At 42.8% G+C, this 17,044-nt stretch overlaps 1 protein-coding gene across 2 annotated transcripts in view; it reads left to right on the top strand.

Moving 5' to 3' along the window:
• RAPGEF5 (Rap guanine nucleotide exchange factor 5) overlaps positions 1-16,672 on the top strand; it is a 220,546-nt gene extending 203,874 nt beyond the window's left edge. For both annotated transcript variants that reach the window (XM_028490102.2, XM_055085044.1), the window contains 3 exons: positions 3,561-3,625; positions 9,280-9,334; positions 12,541-16,672. In XM_028490102.2, the coding sequence (XP_028345903.1) occupies positions 3,561-3,625; positions 9,280-9,334; positions 12,541-12,659 (239 nt within the window). In that variant the 3' untranslated portion in view covers positions 12,660-16,672. The remainder of the gene's footprint in view (positions 1-3,560; positions 3,626-9,279; positions 9,335-12,540) is intronic.
• Positions 16,673-17,044: the final 372 nt, after the last annotated feature.

Raw genomic sequence — 17,044 nt, 5'->3', positions numbered from 1 at the left:
TCTTTTTGAATTATGGTTTTCTCTGGGTATATGCCCAGTAGTGGGATTGCCAGGTCATATGGTAATTCTATTTTTAGTTTTTTAAGGAACCTCCATACTCTTCTCCATAGTGGCTGTATCAGTTTACATTCCTACCAACAGTGCAAGAGGGTTCCCTTTTCTCCACACCCTCTCCAGCATTTATTGTTCGTAGATTTTTTGATGATGGCCATTCTGACTGGTGTGAGGTGATACCTCATTGTAGTTTTGATTTGCATTTCTCTAATAATTAGTGATGTTGAGCAGCTTTTCGAATTTCCCTTTTTTCTACTGAAAATACATTCTCTCATTCATGCTAGTAAATTAAACTTTTTTTTTTCATTAGAAGCTCGAGTTTAAAGAAGCACTTGTTTTTCCTATATCTTAATTTTTTGTCATTATAAAACAACATTAGTACTCTCTTGCATTTAAAGTTACTATTTTTGTCTGAAATGATTTCCAAAGGAAAACAGGATGAAACTTTTAAATATGTGTATATCACGTCTGAGGTAAGACATTTTGGAAAACATAAATGACATTCTTAACTTTTGTTAAATGCAAAATTATTTTAAAATTTGCTGTAAACTAGAGCAACCAACATTTTCATGAAAACTTCCCAGCCCTCCCCTCTTGTGCCTCCTGCTTTGGATTGCTTTTGGTTAGAGAAAGAGACCAAATTGAACTCCTTGGGTGTTAAGAAGGATTAGGGCTCCCATGTTTCATTTTTTGAGATAGTCAATTCCCAATACCATGCAGATTATCAGGTGAGCACATAACCTAAAGATGCGTCCAGGCATCAGCTCTTCTATTTCCCAGTGAATTTCTTACTTCTGATTTACTTTCCCCCCCTACTGTGGAATCCAGTTCAGAAAGTAGCGAGTGGGAAACCCTAAGGAAGTGTTGGGGAAAGGATCCAGCTGAGCTAAAGGTCAAAAGCAGTTGAATAATCTGTATCACGGCGTTTTGGGAGATGGTAGTCCTTCCAGTAGAGTGAATAATCAACAGGTGTCTGAAGGTAAACTGAGGTGTTTGTATCTTCTAGAGCAGATTATTATTGCTATTTGCGGGGGGGGGGGTTAATAAAAGGAATGTGGAGGTGCTTGTATGTTTTTTCCTTCTCTTTCACTTGCCATCTCTTCAAACGGAGTCCTTTCATCCCCCGTCCTGTTATATGAAGTGTTAGGAGCGTGTTCAGATGTCTCCAGATAAAAGGGTCTGGCAGTTGCTCATTTCTAGCACTCTGAACCTGGTGGGTGCCCTGAACTGCTTCACAGCCCATGACTTAGGTTCTGAGACCCCCGTTTTTGAGCTCAACCACCTGTATTGGTTTATCTCTTTCACGCCTGCCTTATCACACACCTGCCATTCATCTGCATCAAAACCTTCAGCCATTTGACCCCCTTCTCCTGGGCAGCAGCCCCTTCCAGCCCCTCTTGCCTCCCCACCTGGCCAGACACTCCTTGCCTGCCTTATCCTCAGGCCAGCATCAGCCTAACAGCCCCCCACCCTCAGTAGAGCCGCCATCCTCATGCGCTGACCTCGACAAGTCCTTGAGAGTTGAGGTTAAGCAAGATCACCCAGGCAGAGGAGAGGGAGGAGATAGAAAGAGGGACAAAGGAAACACTTTAAAAGTTGCAGAGGCCCCCGTCTCCCATGAATTCAGCAAGGTGGCTGTAACGGGTGGTCAGAAATGTCCAAGTCCTTTCGGGTACCAGAGAGGCACCGCGGAGAGAGCAAGCAGGCTGCCTGGGCTTGGGTCCTGGCTCTGAGACTTAGAGCTGTGATCATGGGCCAGCTGTGCTTGTTCTTTGGACCATCGTTTCTTCACGTTCTTTTCCTGCTAGGGCTTTTACCTTATAGTCTTTTGTGAGGATTAAATGAGTTAATGCCATGTCTGACGCTGTTAATAAATATAAGCTGCGTTATTATCATCATCTTTGGGAACATAGGGAGGGGATGACAAACCTTGGAACACTGGGGCAATGGACCACGAAACTCTGACAGGGCATTTGTAATCCGAGTTCTCCGGGAGTGAGGAGTTACTAGGCTCGTAGGTTGTGGTGTTTAATGTAGACAGAGTACACACAGTGCTTTGCTTGCTGTACAAAAAAGATACAGGCTAACTGTGTTGGCTACTCTTTTTCTAAATATTGTGTCAGAGGTTGAAAGCTTGCAATTCTATTCTGAAAGCAAAACAGTGAAAGAAAATAACCAGAGAGTTTGTCAGATGACTGTGTAATTGTGAATTGCTTCCCTGCTAAGACATCAGTTTAAAAAAAAAAAAATCAAGGGGAAAAAAGAGAAAAAAGGCTTAGGAAAACGTTGCAGTCTGGTGGGGCTGGAAGCTGTGAATAAAGAATGCCATGAGAAAAGGGTCGTCATCAGTGTCGTCTGTAACTGTGTAACTGGTGTTGCCCCCTGGTGGGCAGTCAAAGCTCAGCGGCTGGGTGTGTTACAGGCAGATTTCCCAAGCACCTATCTCGTAATTGCCCCATAGGGACCAGCAGAATCAAAGTCTTGATTAAATGCAAATGCTTTCCCTTTCTATTTAGAGGAATTTTAATCTGTTCATTTCCCTCTTTTATATCATGTTATTTTAACAAGATTTTTGAAAATGATGTTCATTTGGTTTGTCCTCCATGTCTGTGATATAACATGATTATTAGCATGTTCTTTAAATTGTATGTATTTCTTACTTTGATTCTCCGCTGTGAGGATTCCCTAATGCTCAGTCACTGACCCTCCGACTTGAGTTTTTATAAGCCATCCCCTTTCAGAGCTTCAGTTGCTGTTATTATTGTAACTAATCCCTGTCTCTTGAAGAGACACTCCAGTAAGTTTTGCGACCAAAAGGAGATTTTTATTTGAATATCTTCTTTCACTTCAAATGCAGTGAGGCTCAAATTAAATTAACATTCCCGTCTTCTGAAAATGTATCTTCATCCTACTTTCCTTATGTTGTTTTCATCAGAGTTGCTTGCTTTCCAGTGGTAGAATAGGCCCAGAAACCTTGCTTTTTCCAGACCTGTCCCATTCTTCATTCACTTCGGATACCCAGTGAGGCCCTGGCTTTGAAAACCAAAAATCTAAACATCCAGATCTAAACCTTAATGCTTTAAGTAAAGCAGATCCATATACTTTGCCAGGGATTGTTAAAAAGCAAACACATAAATATTAAAATCCTTTTTGTTTCTGGGGGTTCAGTTCTTTTCTGCTCAGTGTTCTGGCCTAGAAACATAATGGACCGGTTAAGTTATAGAATAGTGTTAGTGTATATTAAGCAGGTTGAAGTCAAAGCCTGCAATGTAAGAGCAAGATATGTATTTGCATGAGTGTTATAATGTTTTCTCTCCACACGCATACATTATGCCCCCTCACATCAAATACTATTCAGATTCAATTTCAAGTTGCCTGGTCAAATGCATGAAATAATCCATAATGTTTAAGAAAAATTAATAAGCTGCATTGCACCTATATCTCTTCAACTCTGAGTCATGATCCGTTCCTAATGGTACATATATCTTTTTGTTTTTAATTTTCAGATGTAACATTCATTCATGAAGGAAATAAAACATTTTTGGATAATCTTGTCAATTTTGAAAAACTGGTATGTAAAACTTCACTCTTTCTCCTTTTTCCCACTGTAAGGGAAGTGTATGCTTTTCTTGCGCCAAGAAACAAATGGTTTAAGTGCTTTTCTCCACTGAATGTGTGGTGATTTATTTGCTGCATGTTGTGCATTATCAATACAGTGCATTCCAATTAAAAATAAGTGTGCTGGCAAGTTCTGGGGCCAAATATGAAAATCTGTTTTTTATTTTTGAAAGCAGAACTTCATTAGATTGACATCAGTGGTTGAGTGTATGTGTTTCAACTAGAATTAAAACTGTAAGTTTCCTGTCAGCAGGAGTTCACAGTCTTGAGGTTCAGCCTTGTTGCTTTAAAGGCATCTATCTCCCTGTGTCTTGGCTCACACCGCTTCTGAGGCATGGGACAAAGCTCTCCTTCTGGGGAGATATGTCCATCTTGGATAGGAAGATGGAATTTGTAGGGTCTGCACGGGAGGGGAAGGACCACCCCTCTATCAGCCTGTGGACAGATGGTGCCACCATGGAGAGATCACCTCGTGCAAAGTGAGAAAGTGAGCTCACGAGAAAGGGGTCCCCGGCCAGTCCCCCTCTTACAAGTCACTGAAATGCCTCTTTGAGAACTGTTTCCAGGACATTCCCAGGTGCTTTGTCATGCAGCGGGTTCCTCCTAGCCTTTCTCACTGGCTGTGGCCACAGGAGGAGTTGCCTGCAACTGTGAAATAGGAGTGCCCCAAAGAGACCCTGGGAACCACAAGAATGGATTTGTCTGACAGATGAACTTTAGTGTCATAGGTGAGCCTGCCACGCACGGTTAAAGATGGTATCAGGGACCTCTTTCCGTAGACCCTGACCTTTGAGTGACCTTTTCAGTAATGGTAATGGATTTGTGTGAACTCTTTCAGGAATTGACCCCCGGTTCCCTGTGAGACTGGGTCAGGCATTTGAGAGAAGGTTGAGTGAGACAGGGGCCATAGACCATGACCAAAGAACGGTACCACCTGATGAGTCCAAACGAGGTTTGGCCTCTGACCTTTGCCTCAGAGGCGCCCCGCTCTAATTGTGAGGTTAACTCGGCACACACGGGATGAGGTGCTACAGAGCCAGTGCAGGAGGCTCTGGTACAACCTGAAAACCCAAGCAGCTGAATCTGGAAGACTGACGTCTTGGGATAGCTTGCCTTAGCTCAGTTTTAATGATTTGAGGGTGATTGCTTTCTGGCTCATTAGTTTTGAAGTAGACATGTCCATAACTTTTGGAATCTCTCTCTGCACTAAGTGCTTTGGAATCCAGCTCAGTTATTTTAGATACTACAGTCAAACCAACACAGCCTGAAATAGATATTTAAAGTATTGGGTTTTCTTGTACTTATTCTTTAGAGATTTGTTCTGGTGTCACCCAGTAATGTTCTGAAGATCCCAGGGCCCCTCTTTGTAGCCAAAGACTGTAGGCCCTAAGGTTCTAGTCTGTAGGCAGGTTAATCTTCAGTGTTTGGTATTAATGAAATGATTGCAGGAATAAAAAGCCTCTGGTCAATACTTATTTCAAATTTTGGCCAACACCTCTGCTTAAGAATGCCAAATAAGCTTTGGCGAGCGTGTAAGAGATGTGGACGAGCTGTGTCACACCAAGTGGAATTCCCTTTAAAGGTCTAGTACCCTTCCCTCTGACTGACCCAGAGGAAGCATACGAGAGCCAGTGTACTCTTTGTACGCTGACTGTGGTCAGTTGTTAAGGGTACAGTGGTGGTTGGCCCCCTTCCCAAAAGAGAACCAGTGATTTGGTTAAGTTCATTGTGTCATTTCCCCCCAGATGGAGCTCCCCAAGTGAGAGAACAATTCAGTAAAGGCAAGCATGGGAAAGAGAGATGGAAAGCTTCCTACACCCTCTCTCTTTCATTCTGACCAGCGTCTCTTTTTTTTTTTTTCCCCCTGCTTTCTCCAGTGGTCCAGTGGAAGCCTTTTAATGCTGACTCATGTAGTCTAGGGTCTTGCTTTCATAGAGACAAGCCTTCAAACTAACCGTGGGGACTGAAACAAAGTCTAACTAACAGTAGTGCTCTCAGGGTCAATAATTGTATGTACCCTGAACCCTTTAATAAGCTTAAGGAAATAACATGGCATAAATAGGTAATCTTTTATTTTAAATTCCTGAAGAGAACTCTTATTAAAAAGACAGCTAGAAGATAAGTGCAGTCATACATGCATGCAGCGGGCCCACGGCACACAAGCGCACCCATCAGGTGCTTGCCATCACATCATTTCTAAAGAGAGCAGATTTTGTAGTGTCACACTGGGTTCCTGGTCCTCAAAGCAGATGGCACTTAAGACACAGCATGCTTCATGCTGAACCCCTCCTTGCACAGAGAAGACAGGGTGAAGTCAGAATTCTTTCTAGAAGGACCAAAGTGTATTTTACATTGTACATAGCCCTATGTTGTACTTGGATGCTGGAGAGTGAAACTGAATGTCCTAGTAGAGAGTCAGTAGTTTCAGCACGTTTCTTAGCAAAAGACAAGGTTTCACTTAAGCTATTGATAAAATAGCATCATCTTTCACAGTAATGAACCAGTAGAACCTAACTGAATTAACTTGTGGGAAGCCAATTCCTCATGATGGATATTAGCCAGTGAGCAGATAATTCAGTGTATTATCTTTATCAGGCTGATCCAGGCCAACACATTAGGTCAGAGAACACGAAACCCAGAAGTGCTTATTGGACCTAATAAGTTTTCCATTGTTCTCCACACTGCCTCAGCAGCTCCAAATGTTTCAGCCTCAGACCATTAAATAATGAAACAAATGCTTTCTCCTTTTCTTCTCTTTATCCCTCAGTGTTAAGAGCATCATCTTTTATCGTAGCTTCCTCCCCGCTCCCTTCAGAAAACCTAAAGATGAGATCAGGGCTCTGGTTTCAGTGCTGCCCTGAGTACCTCACCTTAGATCAGCTGTGCAAATGGCACGTGATAGAAATCAAGGTGACGCCATACCTTAAAACAACGACAGAACTGTCCTGGGAATAGTGGTAAAATTGGGGGAAGGAAATTTAACAATACATTCTCAGACATGAGTCAGGTCTCATTTCCTTTACAAACGCAACTCGAGCTGTTGCTGTAATCACTGTCCTGTTTCATTTTTCACTATTGAGTAGAAATACAATAGAAGTGCAGCCTGTGAGAACAATTTAATAAGTAGGTCATATTCAAATAATGTTTCTGGAGGTCTGCTGAATTTTAAGTAAATTTTTTTTTTAGTATTAACATTATTATTTTAGCAATAATTTGTTGAGCGTTTACTGTATATAGACGATCCTATGTTCAATGTGTGTAGGCAGGACATGAAAAACAGTGGCCCAAGGTACAAACTACTATGTATAAAATAAGTAATATACAGGGATATATTGTATAGCACAGTAATAATAGCCAACATTTTATAATAACTTTAAATGGAGTATGATCTATAAATTTTGAATCACCTGAAACCAATGTTGTACACCTGAAACTAATATTGTAAATCAACTATACTTCAATTATTTAAAAAAAGATGATGGCCCATTTAGGAAGGTTTGGAGGACCAGATCATGAATAATGTTGACTCTTGAATTACAGGGTTATGTTTGGATTTTGTATGAAACAAAGTATGGAGTCACTGTAGCCTTCCAGAGGACTAGAACATGATGATAAGTGTTTGGAGATTATTCTGGCAACCGCACAGGAGGAAGTGTAGTGGAGATTGGTCTGGTCCTAAATGCCGTGTTTCCTTTACCATGGTAGAGAGAGCTGGAAGGTGGGTTGCAGGTTCACAAGTATGAGGCGAGTGGATCTTGTCCAAAGGAAGGACCTGTGAGTTTAAGAAACCTTTGCCTGGAGATCAGTAAGAAGCTTAGAGAAATAAAGTAGAAAACTGAAGGCTATAAAAGGGAATGTACATTATAAACAGAAAACGGTCTCTGTAAAGATGTTGATGTTTTAGAAAATGTACCTGTTTCATAAATATCTCATCTCCTGTCACCATTTGAGTTACTTGAGTCTTTGATTCCACAAAACTTCCGGCCTCCATTCAGCAAGTATGTGTGAGGCCACGTGTGTGCCGTACGGTTGGTGCTGGGTACACAAAGCCCTCTCGTGCTACTTGCTCTAGAGGAGGAAGAAAGTTCCACAAAGTGATTACAGCAACACAAACCCAATAAACACTGTACACAGAGCAGTGGCAAGGTTGAGAATGGGGCTTCCCAAGTGCAGGCGAACTCACAAAGCCTTCATGGGGAGAAGGTGAAACACCTTCTGAAGTAAAAGCATATGCAAATGTGGACAGGTAGGTTGAGGGTGGACATGCTGCGTTTTTTTAATATATATTTTTTAAATATTTCTTTTTTTTTCTTTTAACTGAGGTATGTATTGATGTACAATATCATATGTTACAGGTGTACAGCATTGTGATTCACAGTTTTTAAAGGTTATACCCCGGTTATAGTTATTATAAAATGCTGACCATATTCGCTGTGTCGTACTATCTTTGTAGCTTATTTATTTTATACATAATAGTTTGTACCTCTTTATCCCCTACCCTGTCTTGGCCTTCCCTCCTTCTTTCTCTCCACTGGTAACCAACCACTAGTTTGTTCTCTATATCTGTGAGTTGGTTTCATTTTGTTATGTTCACTAGTTTGTTTTATTTTTTAGATTCCACATATAAGTGATATCATACAGTATTTGTCTTTCTCTGTCTGACTTATTTCACTTAGCCTAATACCCTCCAATCCCATCCATGTTGTTGGGAATGGAAAAATTTCATTCTTTTTTATGGCTGAGTCGTATTCCATTGTACATATATACCACATCTTTATCCATGCATCTGTTGATGGACACTTAGGTTGCTTCCGTATCTTGGCAATTGTAAATAATGCTGCTGTGAGCATTGGGGTGCATATGTCTTTTGGAATTAGTGTCTTCATTTTCTTTGGAAATATACCCAGGAGTGGAATTGCTGGGTCATATGGTAGTTCTATTTTTAGTTTTTTGAGGAACCTCCGTATTGTTTTCCATAGTGGCTGCACCAATTTACATTCCTACCAACAGTGTAGGAGGGTTTCCTTTTCTTCATGTCCTCACCAACGTTTGTGGTCATTTTAATGTTAGCAATTCTGACAGGTGTGAGGTGATATCTCATTGTGGTTTTGATTTGCATTTCTCTGATGATTAACAATATTGAGCATCTTTCATATACCTGTCAGCCAAGTGTATGTCATCTTTGGAAAAATGTCTCTTCAGGTCTTCTGCCCATTTTTTAATCGAGTTGTTTTCTTGATGTTGAGTTGTATGAGCTCTTTATATATTTTTCATATTAACCCATTATTGGTCATATCATTTGCAGATATTTTCTCCCATTCAGTAGGTTGTCTTGTACTGCATTTCTTAACAGTATGTTTTCCCATGGCGCAGTTAGAATCTGTGCAGCCGGGGTTGAGAGCCACTGTTTCTGAAGACAAGGTCAAATTTTCTTTTGTAATCCAAACTCAAAATATATTATCAATTAAAGTTAAGTCCCACACCAAATATAGCTCCTCTATTTATACCCAAAGGTGTTAGACTATCCAACCAGCCTCACAGCACCGCTACTTCAGCAACACCCAAAACTGACCCTTCCACTGATGTGTTTCCTCTTCTGCCTTCCAGCATATGATTGCAGACACTGTCCGAACACTGAGACACTGCAGGACTAACCAGTTTGGTGAGTTATTGAAGTTGGGTATGGCATGTTAGTCTACCATACATTGGTACAGACTGTGGCCATATCACAAGTATTTGGTGGTAAGAAAAAAAAACAAAAAAACAACAGATTGTAAAATACAATATTCACATCACATGCATATACTGTATTCTCTCTGTTTCATCACTGCATGTTTGGGAAGCAGAGTAGGACAAGAAATGGCAGCTTTTTATCCTCTCCTGGCAGCAAGTTTACACCGCACAGAGTGACTTTAGACGATCAGAAGCTCCCACTCCACCCCTGACCCAGAAAGTCTTGTTTGCTTGCCTGCTGGCTCAGAATTACCCGTGGGTTTATCTGGGGTGACCCTGTCCTTAACCTCCTTGCTTGGAGCCTTCCTGGAATAGGAATATAGTTTGTAAAAATGCCTAAAGCAGCCTTGCAGAATGTTTTCTCCTCTCCAATGAAAACTTCCTGTTTGGAGCTGCCTTTCACTGAAAAAGTATTTTTCTGAGCACTTTTGTTGACTCCCCACTGAGACTGGTGTATGTAGGAATATTTATTCCTTTTTAAATCTCAAGAATAGTTTACAATATGTTTAAATGATGTTAAAACATTGCAGGAAGGAAGGAAATCAACTGTATTGAGTTCAAGGAGCTTTCACATGGGCAGTGGAATCCTGACCCTAGTGCTGGTGAATGGCGATTATAGACCCTGTGGGTGCAGAGCAGAAAACTCAGGCTCGGAGAGGCTAAGTTTCAGCCGTTACTCAGACTGAGTACCTGACTGCCTAGCCCATACCGTTTCCTTAGCCTTGTGCAGACTTTATAAGTATAAAGGGCAATTAAAAAAACATGGACTTCCCCGGTGGCGCAGTGGTTGAGAATCCGCCTGCCGATGCAGGGGACACGGGTTCGTGCCGCGGTCCGGGAGGATCCCACATGCCGCGGAGCGGCTGGGCCCGTGAGCCATGGCCGCTGAGCCTGCGCGTCCGGAGCCTGTGCTCCGCAACGGGAGAGGCCACAACAGTGAGAGGCCCGCGTACCGCAAAAAAAACCCAAAAAAACAAAAAAACAGAGAGTTCAGTAATATCAATCAAAAGTGACCACTAAGTAAAACTTACTTTGTTAAGCAATACATCCTCGTTGTAAACCAATTTTTTTCAACAATACAGAAGTATCTTTAAAGTAGAACAATCAAAGTCGCACTTCCTAAGGAAAATACTACTAACAATTTGGTACCTATTCTTAAGAATTTTCATTCTGTTCATGCCCGTCTTGGGTAGTAATACTGTCCTCCAACAAAGCAACTGAACTTCTGTGTGGATTACAAAGTTTCTGTTTGAAAGAGAGAATTATAAATACAGGACCTAATTTTCTAAGTGTTCACATCAACGAATACCATTTGATACATGCTTATATAATTGTCCATTAACTACCCAAGTACAATGCAGTTTCAGTAGAAATAGCAATAACATTGTCATGGAGATTCATTCAAATGTACAAGCATACTATTGCTGATGAGTAAAGGATTTGTATCTCTTTCACCCTCCTTTGCTTCCCACGTATTTATGGGTACTCAGCTAATTCTGAGACCTCAGTCTCACTTACCAAGGGATTCCGGTCTATATACACTGCAGGTGTGGGCAGCAAGGTTATACCAGTGGGGCTGGCCTTGACCTTGCCAGCCTCCCATCTGCAGAGAGTAAGTCTGCATAGCAGAAGGCAAAGGAGGAATTTAAATAACTATCAGGCCAGTTTGTGTTTTGTATTTATATATCTTTAAAAATCAAGTTTGGAACTGAATTATCTAAATTCATTTTGACGGTTTGTATAGGCAGAGTTAAACAACGTCAGCACTTGGGATAAAATAACGTTAATCAAGCCACTTAGAGATTACAAAGTGCCATGCAAGGGTCCCTTGTCATGGTTGGAGGCATTCCGCCTGCCGTCTTTTTAAGGCTGGAAAGTTAACAGCAAAACTGTCTCGGTAGGATCCTGTTTGCTAAACCAAACAAGGGAGAATGGTAAAACTTTAACTCCTGGTGCTTTTACTTGTTGAAACCAGGAAGCCTTGTTTCTGTTTAACCTAAGAACTACAAACCATCCACGACATACAAGCCCTAAATTCTTTCCTCATAAAATGTATTTGTCACAGAGGAGGAAAAAATGGGTTTTCACCAAGAGATAAAATTTCTGAATTAAAATGCTCAGCCTCCTGGGGGCCCTTTCTGCTCCAGCTGAACTCCAGCCTCACCCCCTGCTTCTCCCTCTGAAGTCCCACAGAGCAAGAAGACTCACAGTTACATTGTCTCACGGGAGGGCAGCTTAGCCCTTCTCCCCAGGCCTTAATGCGTTTTCTGTTTTTGTTTGTTTCTGACCATGGGAAGGGGGCCTGCCCCACTGTCCAGGCTACTTTATGTCTGGTTCCTTATCAGAGCTGTCAGCAGCATGGCACACACGTGTTCACAGCGCACCAAAGCCTCTTGTGGCCCTTTAACCGCCCTGCGTCTGGGAGCAGAAACTCCCTTGCTTTGTCCTTCGCTGCGTGGACATTACCCCGTCCACAACACTTTCTGAACCCGCTTTGCCTGTAAACCAAACCTTTAGTCCACTTCTGTGATATCCGTTCATTTGATTGTTCCCTTAATTTTTTTCCACCCAAAATAAGGACACCAAAAGATTTTCCTACCAAAATAAGGACATACAAAATCCGCCCCCCCCCAAAAAAAAGAACTATTGTGTCTATGCAGTCACCAGGTTAGCAGTGATTTCTGACAGTTCCAGCCTGAGATATAAGAGCCTGTGAAAGCCATTTAACGGGGCAGTCACTGTGACAAGCTGCATGGCGTGGGAGCCGAGACCATGGACTTGGGGGCCTCATGGCCTGGGTTCTGGTCCTGCTGTGCCACTTACCTGCTAGGTCCGTGCTGTTTCACGTTCTGTAGAGGGAGATAATAACAATCACGAAATACTGTATAATGTTAGGAGAAATTGCTCTATCAATGTTGGTAGAACACAGATCTTGACAGTCTACCTGACCTGAGGCATCTGGTCTGAGCTGAAAAAGCACCTCTGGGATTAGGATAAAGACATCTCTTCTGGGATTCTGACCAATGCGAGTCTGCCTTCTGGATTTACTCTACGCCTTCAGGTGGGGTTTTACTGGTATTGAAAAACAGCATTACTGCTCTCATGAGATTGACTTTTTTTCCTTCCCCCAAATAGGAGGTGACATATCTCCAAAAGAGCACCCAGAGTTAAAATCCTACGTTCATCACCTGTGCGTCATTGACAGCCAGCAGGCCCTGTTCGCGCTCTCGCACAGGATCGAGCCACGGGTGTGAGCCCCCCCACGCCTTGCCACCCTGGAACCGCAGCCCCGGGAGCTACGGGCATGGCGGCGCCGAGCACGTTGCTTTCCTGCGAGAAAAGAAGTTGCTGAGTTTTATCAGCGTATCACAAGACATACACAGGAAAGCCAGCCAGAGCGTGCTCGCGAAGTGATGTCAGCTGCCAGAGATGCGGAGAGGCTGCTGTCGGAAGGAGGAGGCAGAAGCTTTCTCGAAATGGAGAAGTCTGGTTTCTTAGGATCACCTTGTTGAACCAATCCAATTTTCACTTTGAGATGCACCAGCGTCAAGACGAGAGACCGTCTCTTGTCATACAGTGACCAGATATCTCAGTAAGAGCATGTGTGAGCCTGGGAGGAGTTTTACTTTGCCTGGCAGTAGATGACTGTTTCTAGGCTGTCAAAGCAGGAGCTCGTTTGAACACCTGAAGACAGTGATGGCATCTCTAGGTTTCCAGGGAGACGGACCGGTCTCTGTCTTTATGAACTATGACATCACCAAAAGCCACTTGTGTCTAGGGAGTTAGTGAGGCCTGGCAGCTGGCATCCCTGCTCTGATCTCCAGAAGAGAAATGTCAAGGCATGCATTTCTTGGCATCCACAGTCACTTAGTGATGTATGCTTGCAGGTGAAATCCGTTTCTGCACAACTGATTCACAACTGTAGGCAAGTTAGCCTAAGTTGCTTTGCCAACACGGAAGAACAGTCACCTTTAAGAAATCGACTCCTTTAATTTCTGGGGATTTTCTTTCCACGTGCAAGCAGGCTCTCATCTCTTCTTGGGTACAATACGATTTTTTTGACAAAAGCACAGTGCCTGACACATTGCAGGCACTCTTAACTGTTTCTGGGGGTGACAGTCACAAAGGCCCGCCGCCTTGTGCCTGGCCATGACCTCGTGTGTTGCTTGCTTCCAGCAGCCTCATGCCTGTACTCTGCAATGAGAACGGCCCGTACAGGGAGGTTAAGTGGGATTTGATGTGGGCAGCACTTAGCACTCCCTGGAGAAGAACAAGGGGTTAAAAAAAAATAGTGGTGATTGCCCAGCTCTCAGCAAATGAAAAGAACCCCAAAGATCCAAATGTCTGATGTATGTTGGACACTTAGAAGTCCTATAGTCCACCACCCAACCAAGGCAGGGAGCCTTTCTATAATTTGCCTTTTTTTTTTTTTCCCCAAGTCTCAGAGTCTTTTAATCCCCATTTTTACAGGTTGGGTCTCCTACAGTAAATATGACCTCTTGCTGTTCTCAAGAACTGGTTAGAGGATTTCCCTCAACCTTCAAATGAACAAAAAAGCCTGTGGGATACAGTAATGAGATCCACCCCTGCCAGCTAGATCCTTGTCACTTTGCTAAAATACAAGGGCCCTGCTTTGCCTATTAGGTCCATTCATTTTCCATACATGTGATTCTGGTGCCCCCCTCACCACTCCTGCCTGCTCCTCTCCTTGGTGCCTGTACAGAATTGCTTCTTCTTGTCTCATCAGCGCCTCATTACTGAGATGTGTCCAATGCTTTCTTACACCTTTATAGCAATGCTGTTTCCTGGGCTCGGGAACCACAGTGAGCTTGAGAGATCACTGGAAGGAGCCACGTGGAGCAAATTTGGGGTAGGACTTTGAAAGAGAGTCTGTCCCAGCATGTCAGACTTCAGTCCTGAACATTAACAGGGCTTTATAGAAAGGCACCATCCAGGGCTAGTCCACTCAGAGAAATGCCCCAGGCTACTGGGAATGGAATGAGACTCACTGGAGGAGATCAGACCCATCAGAACCAGGGAAAAGAGACTTTTCTCGTGGCCGATCAAACACTGGAAAAGCTGTCCCCTTGGCAATTACTGAGGACGGTGTGGGCTTACAGCACCGGTGTGTGTCTGGTCTTTTCTCTATGCTCGAGAGTAGCATTGGGCCATTCTCATCCTACGAGGCCATTTTGACATCGTCTCTTTGTTTTACAGTTTAAATGGTTATTCACATTAGATCTACCTTGCTCCAACTAAAACTATTTCAGTTGCTCCAGTGGAGAACTCTTTTAGCACAGCACCTGCTGCTTGGACGTCACCTCAGATGTGCGCATGGCCAAACGAATCCACACGTACATCACACCTAAACAGGTTTTGAGGGTGTAGTCAGGGCACCCCACATGGTATGGGTGGAAACAGACGGGGAGAGAACGGCGCTTGCCCACTGTTTCCTCCAGCCATGGTCTTGTGGCTCTTGGGGCGGCAAAAGGAAAGGAGGATTTTGTTTTGTACAGCTGTGCTTTTCCATCCCTGTCTTCTGAAAGTCAAAATCTCTAAATCTTCCTGAAATTTAACAGCTACCTGCAGAGGTTTCCCAGGCAGCAGCTCTCAGAAATTTCAGAAGCAATGAGAAGACGTGAATCTGGAATCAGTGAATTCAAGGCAGAATCATGGGAAGCAGAGGTAGCTCAACATGAAGCTCTTTCTAATGAGTCTGGAGCTGTCCAAGTGAACAGGCTATAGGGAACTTAAGCAGGGTCCCTGTTAGTAGGGATGGGTCATATTCCTTCTGCGTAGATCTGCCAAGGCCTCTTTGGAATAGGTTTTGTTCTGGCCAGAAGGGTGGCCAGGAGGACCTGTAAGCTCCTTCCTAACTCTGTTAGATTTTCACAATCGCACGAAATCTCCATTCACTCTGAAAAATCTCCTATCATCTGAGACCTTCACCAGCGACAGGTGCTTGGGCACTTCTAAGGGGGTTCTCTTTGCTGTGGCACAATTTTCAGACAGTCCTATGGGTCTTTGGATTTGTCAGCATTCCAGCAAACCAGCCCTGCTTAGCAGTTAGCACGGGGCAAGTTCCTATCAGCAAAATCACAACCACTCAAAAAAATTTTTTAAATTTTTCCATACACATTTGCAGGTGCTCCAAAGACTGCAGTGTTTTATCATAGCTTCACTCTTCGTTATAATCTGTATAATTGCCAAATGGTTGTAGTGATACCTATTATGGCCTGCGTTCACTTTATTCTAGTATCTCTTTAGAATAAATTCATTTTCCTAGACCCCTGTCCACAAGCAAGTTGGGTGGAGGATACCTTAAATTCAGAAGCATAGGGACAAAGTAAAAACCCATACCTCCCAGCTTGTAGGGCGATGTTGCACTAATGCATACTCACCTCCAAGTAGGGAGACACAGTGGCATCAGAGAGAAGGTGCTGGTGACGATTGATCCCTGGAGCTGGGCTTTCACTGCTGCCCCGACCCCTGCCCAGTGGTTTTGCTGCAGCCATCACACACACCACAGGTTCCAAGTGTCCCTAGATGGCACAGCTAATCTGAGCTTCTCAGAAACTAGGCAAAAACATTAAAATGGGGAAGATCAGGTCCACCGTGGTGATCTAACATGGATAGCATTTCTTTTAAATGCTTCAAAGACATGTCCTTAAATTTTCAGCCTGCTTATTAACGAGTGAGCCATTGTGCTTAAAACTAGTGCTGGAAAAAAGTTTTTAAAAATTGCCAAAAAGTTAGATGAAAATGTACTATATAAAGCAAAGCTGTATATACTAAACATTTTTTAGCAGAGTAATATTTATTTGCATAGCCTATTTATTGTATTCCTATTACACTGTTATCAAATATTGGGATGAAATCGATGACCAGAAGCAAGGACTCTTGCCTTTTAATGTATCATTAATTAGGACCGCTGTGACATTATCAGCTTGCATTAACAGAAGATAGAAAACCCACAATCAGGGCGTCTACCTAACTTCTCAGGGACTACACTTTGTAGTTTTCCACCATTAGAAGAGCTGGTAAATATGAAACCTTTGTGGAATTACCAGAATTGCCATTAACAGTATTTTCTTTCTCATATTTCATGCTTTCTGCTTCTGTATATATGACTGTGCTGTGTATTTATCAAAGCTAGTAAGCAATAATTTATATGTAAAAATGGCCAAGCAATATAAGGTGAAAACTTATATATGTCACTGTTACCTTATCTTGTATTTTCAAGTGTTTTTTTTTAAAAACTGCTTTTCCAAATATAAGATTATGTTAAAGATACTATTCATGCCTCAGAGCTTCTTGCTTTGTGATGTTTGGGGGCTCTGTAGCCTGTGATCCGGCAGCATATTATGCTCAGATGTTTGGAACTCAGAAATCATTTACTTGCTGACAGTGCTAGGAGTAGGTGAAGAGATTCGCAGGCGACCCACGGAAGCCTAAATCACTTGTGCTGCCATTGAGTTATTGTAGAACCTAAAGACCCTGGAAATCGCATCATATTCTGGGATTTGGAGACTCCAACAACCCCTGTCATTACCTCACCCAGCTCAAGTGGGACCACGTACTCTCCCTTCCTTACCAGCCCAGACACTGAGGCAACCTCCAAGCCCTGGTGGTGATGCCC

This window comes from Physeter macrocephalus, chromosome 5, assembly GCF_002837175.3.
Source record: "Physeter macrocephalus isolate SW-GA chromosome 5, ASM283717v5, whole genome shotgun sequence".
Lineage (NCBI taxonomy): Eukaryota > Metazoa > Chordata > Mammalia > Artiodactyla > Physeteridae > Physeter > Physeter macrocephalus.
Note: the sequence above shows the minus strand (reverse complement) of the source record. Positions and strands in the feature narration are given on the sequence as shown.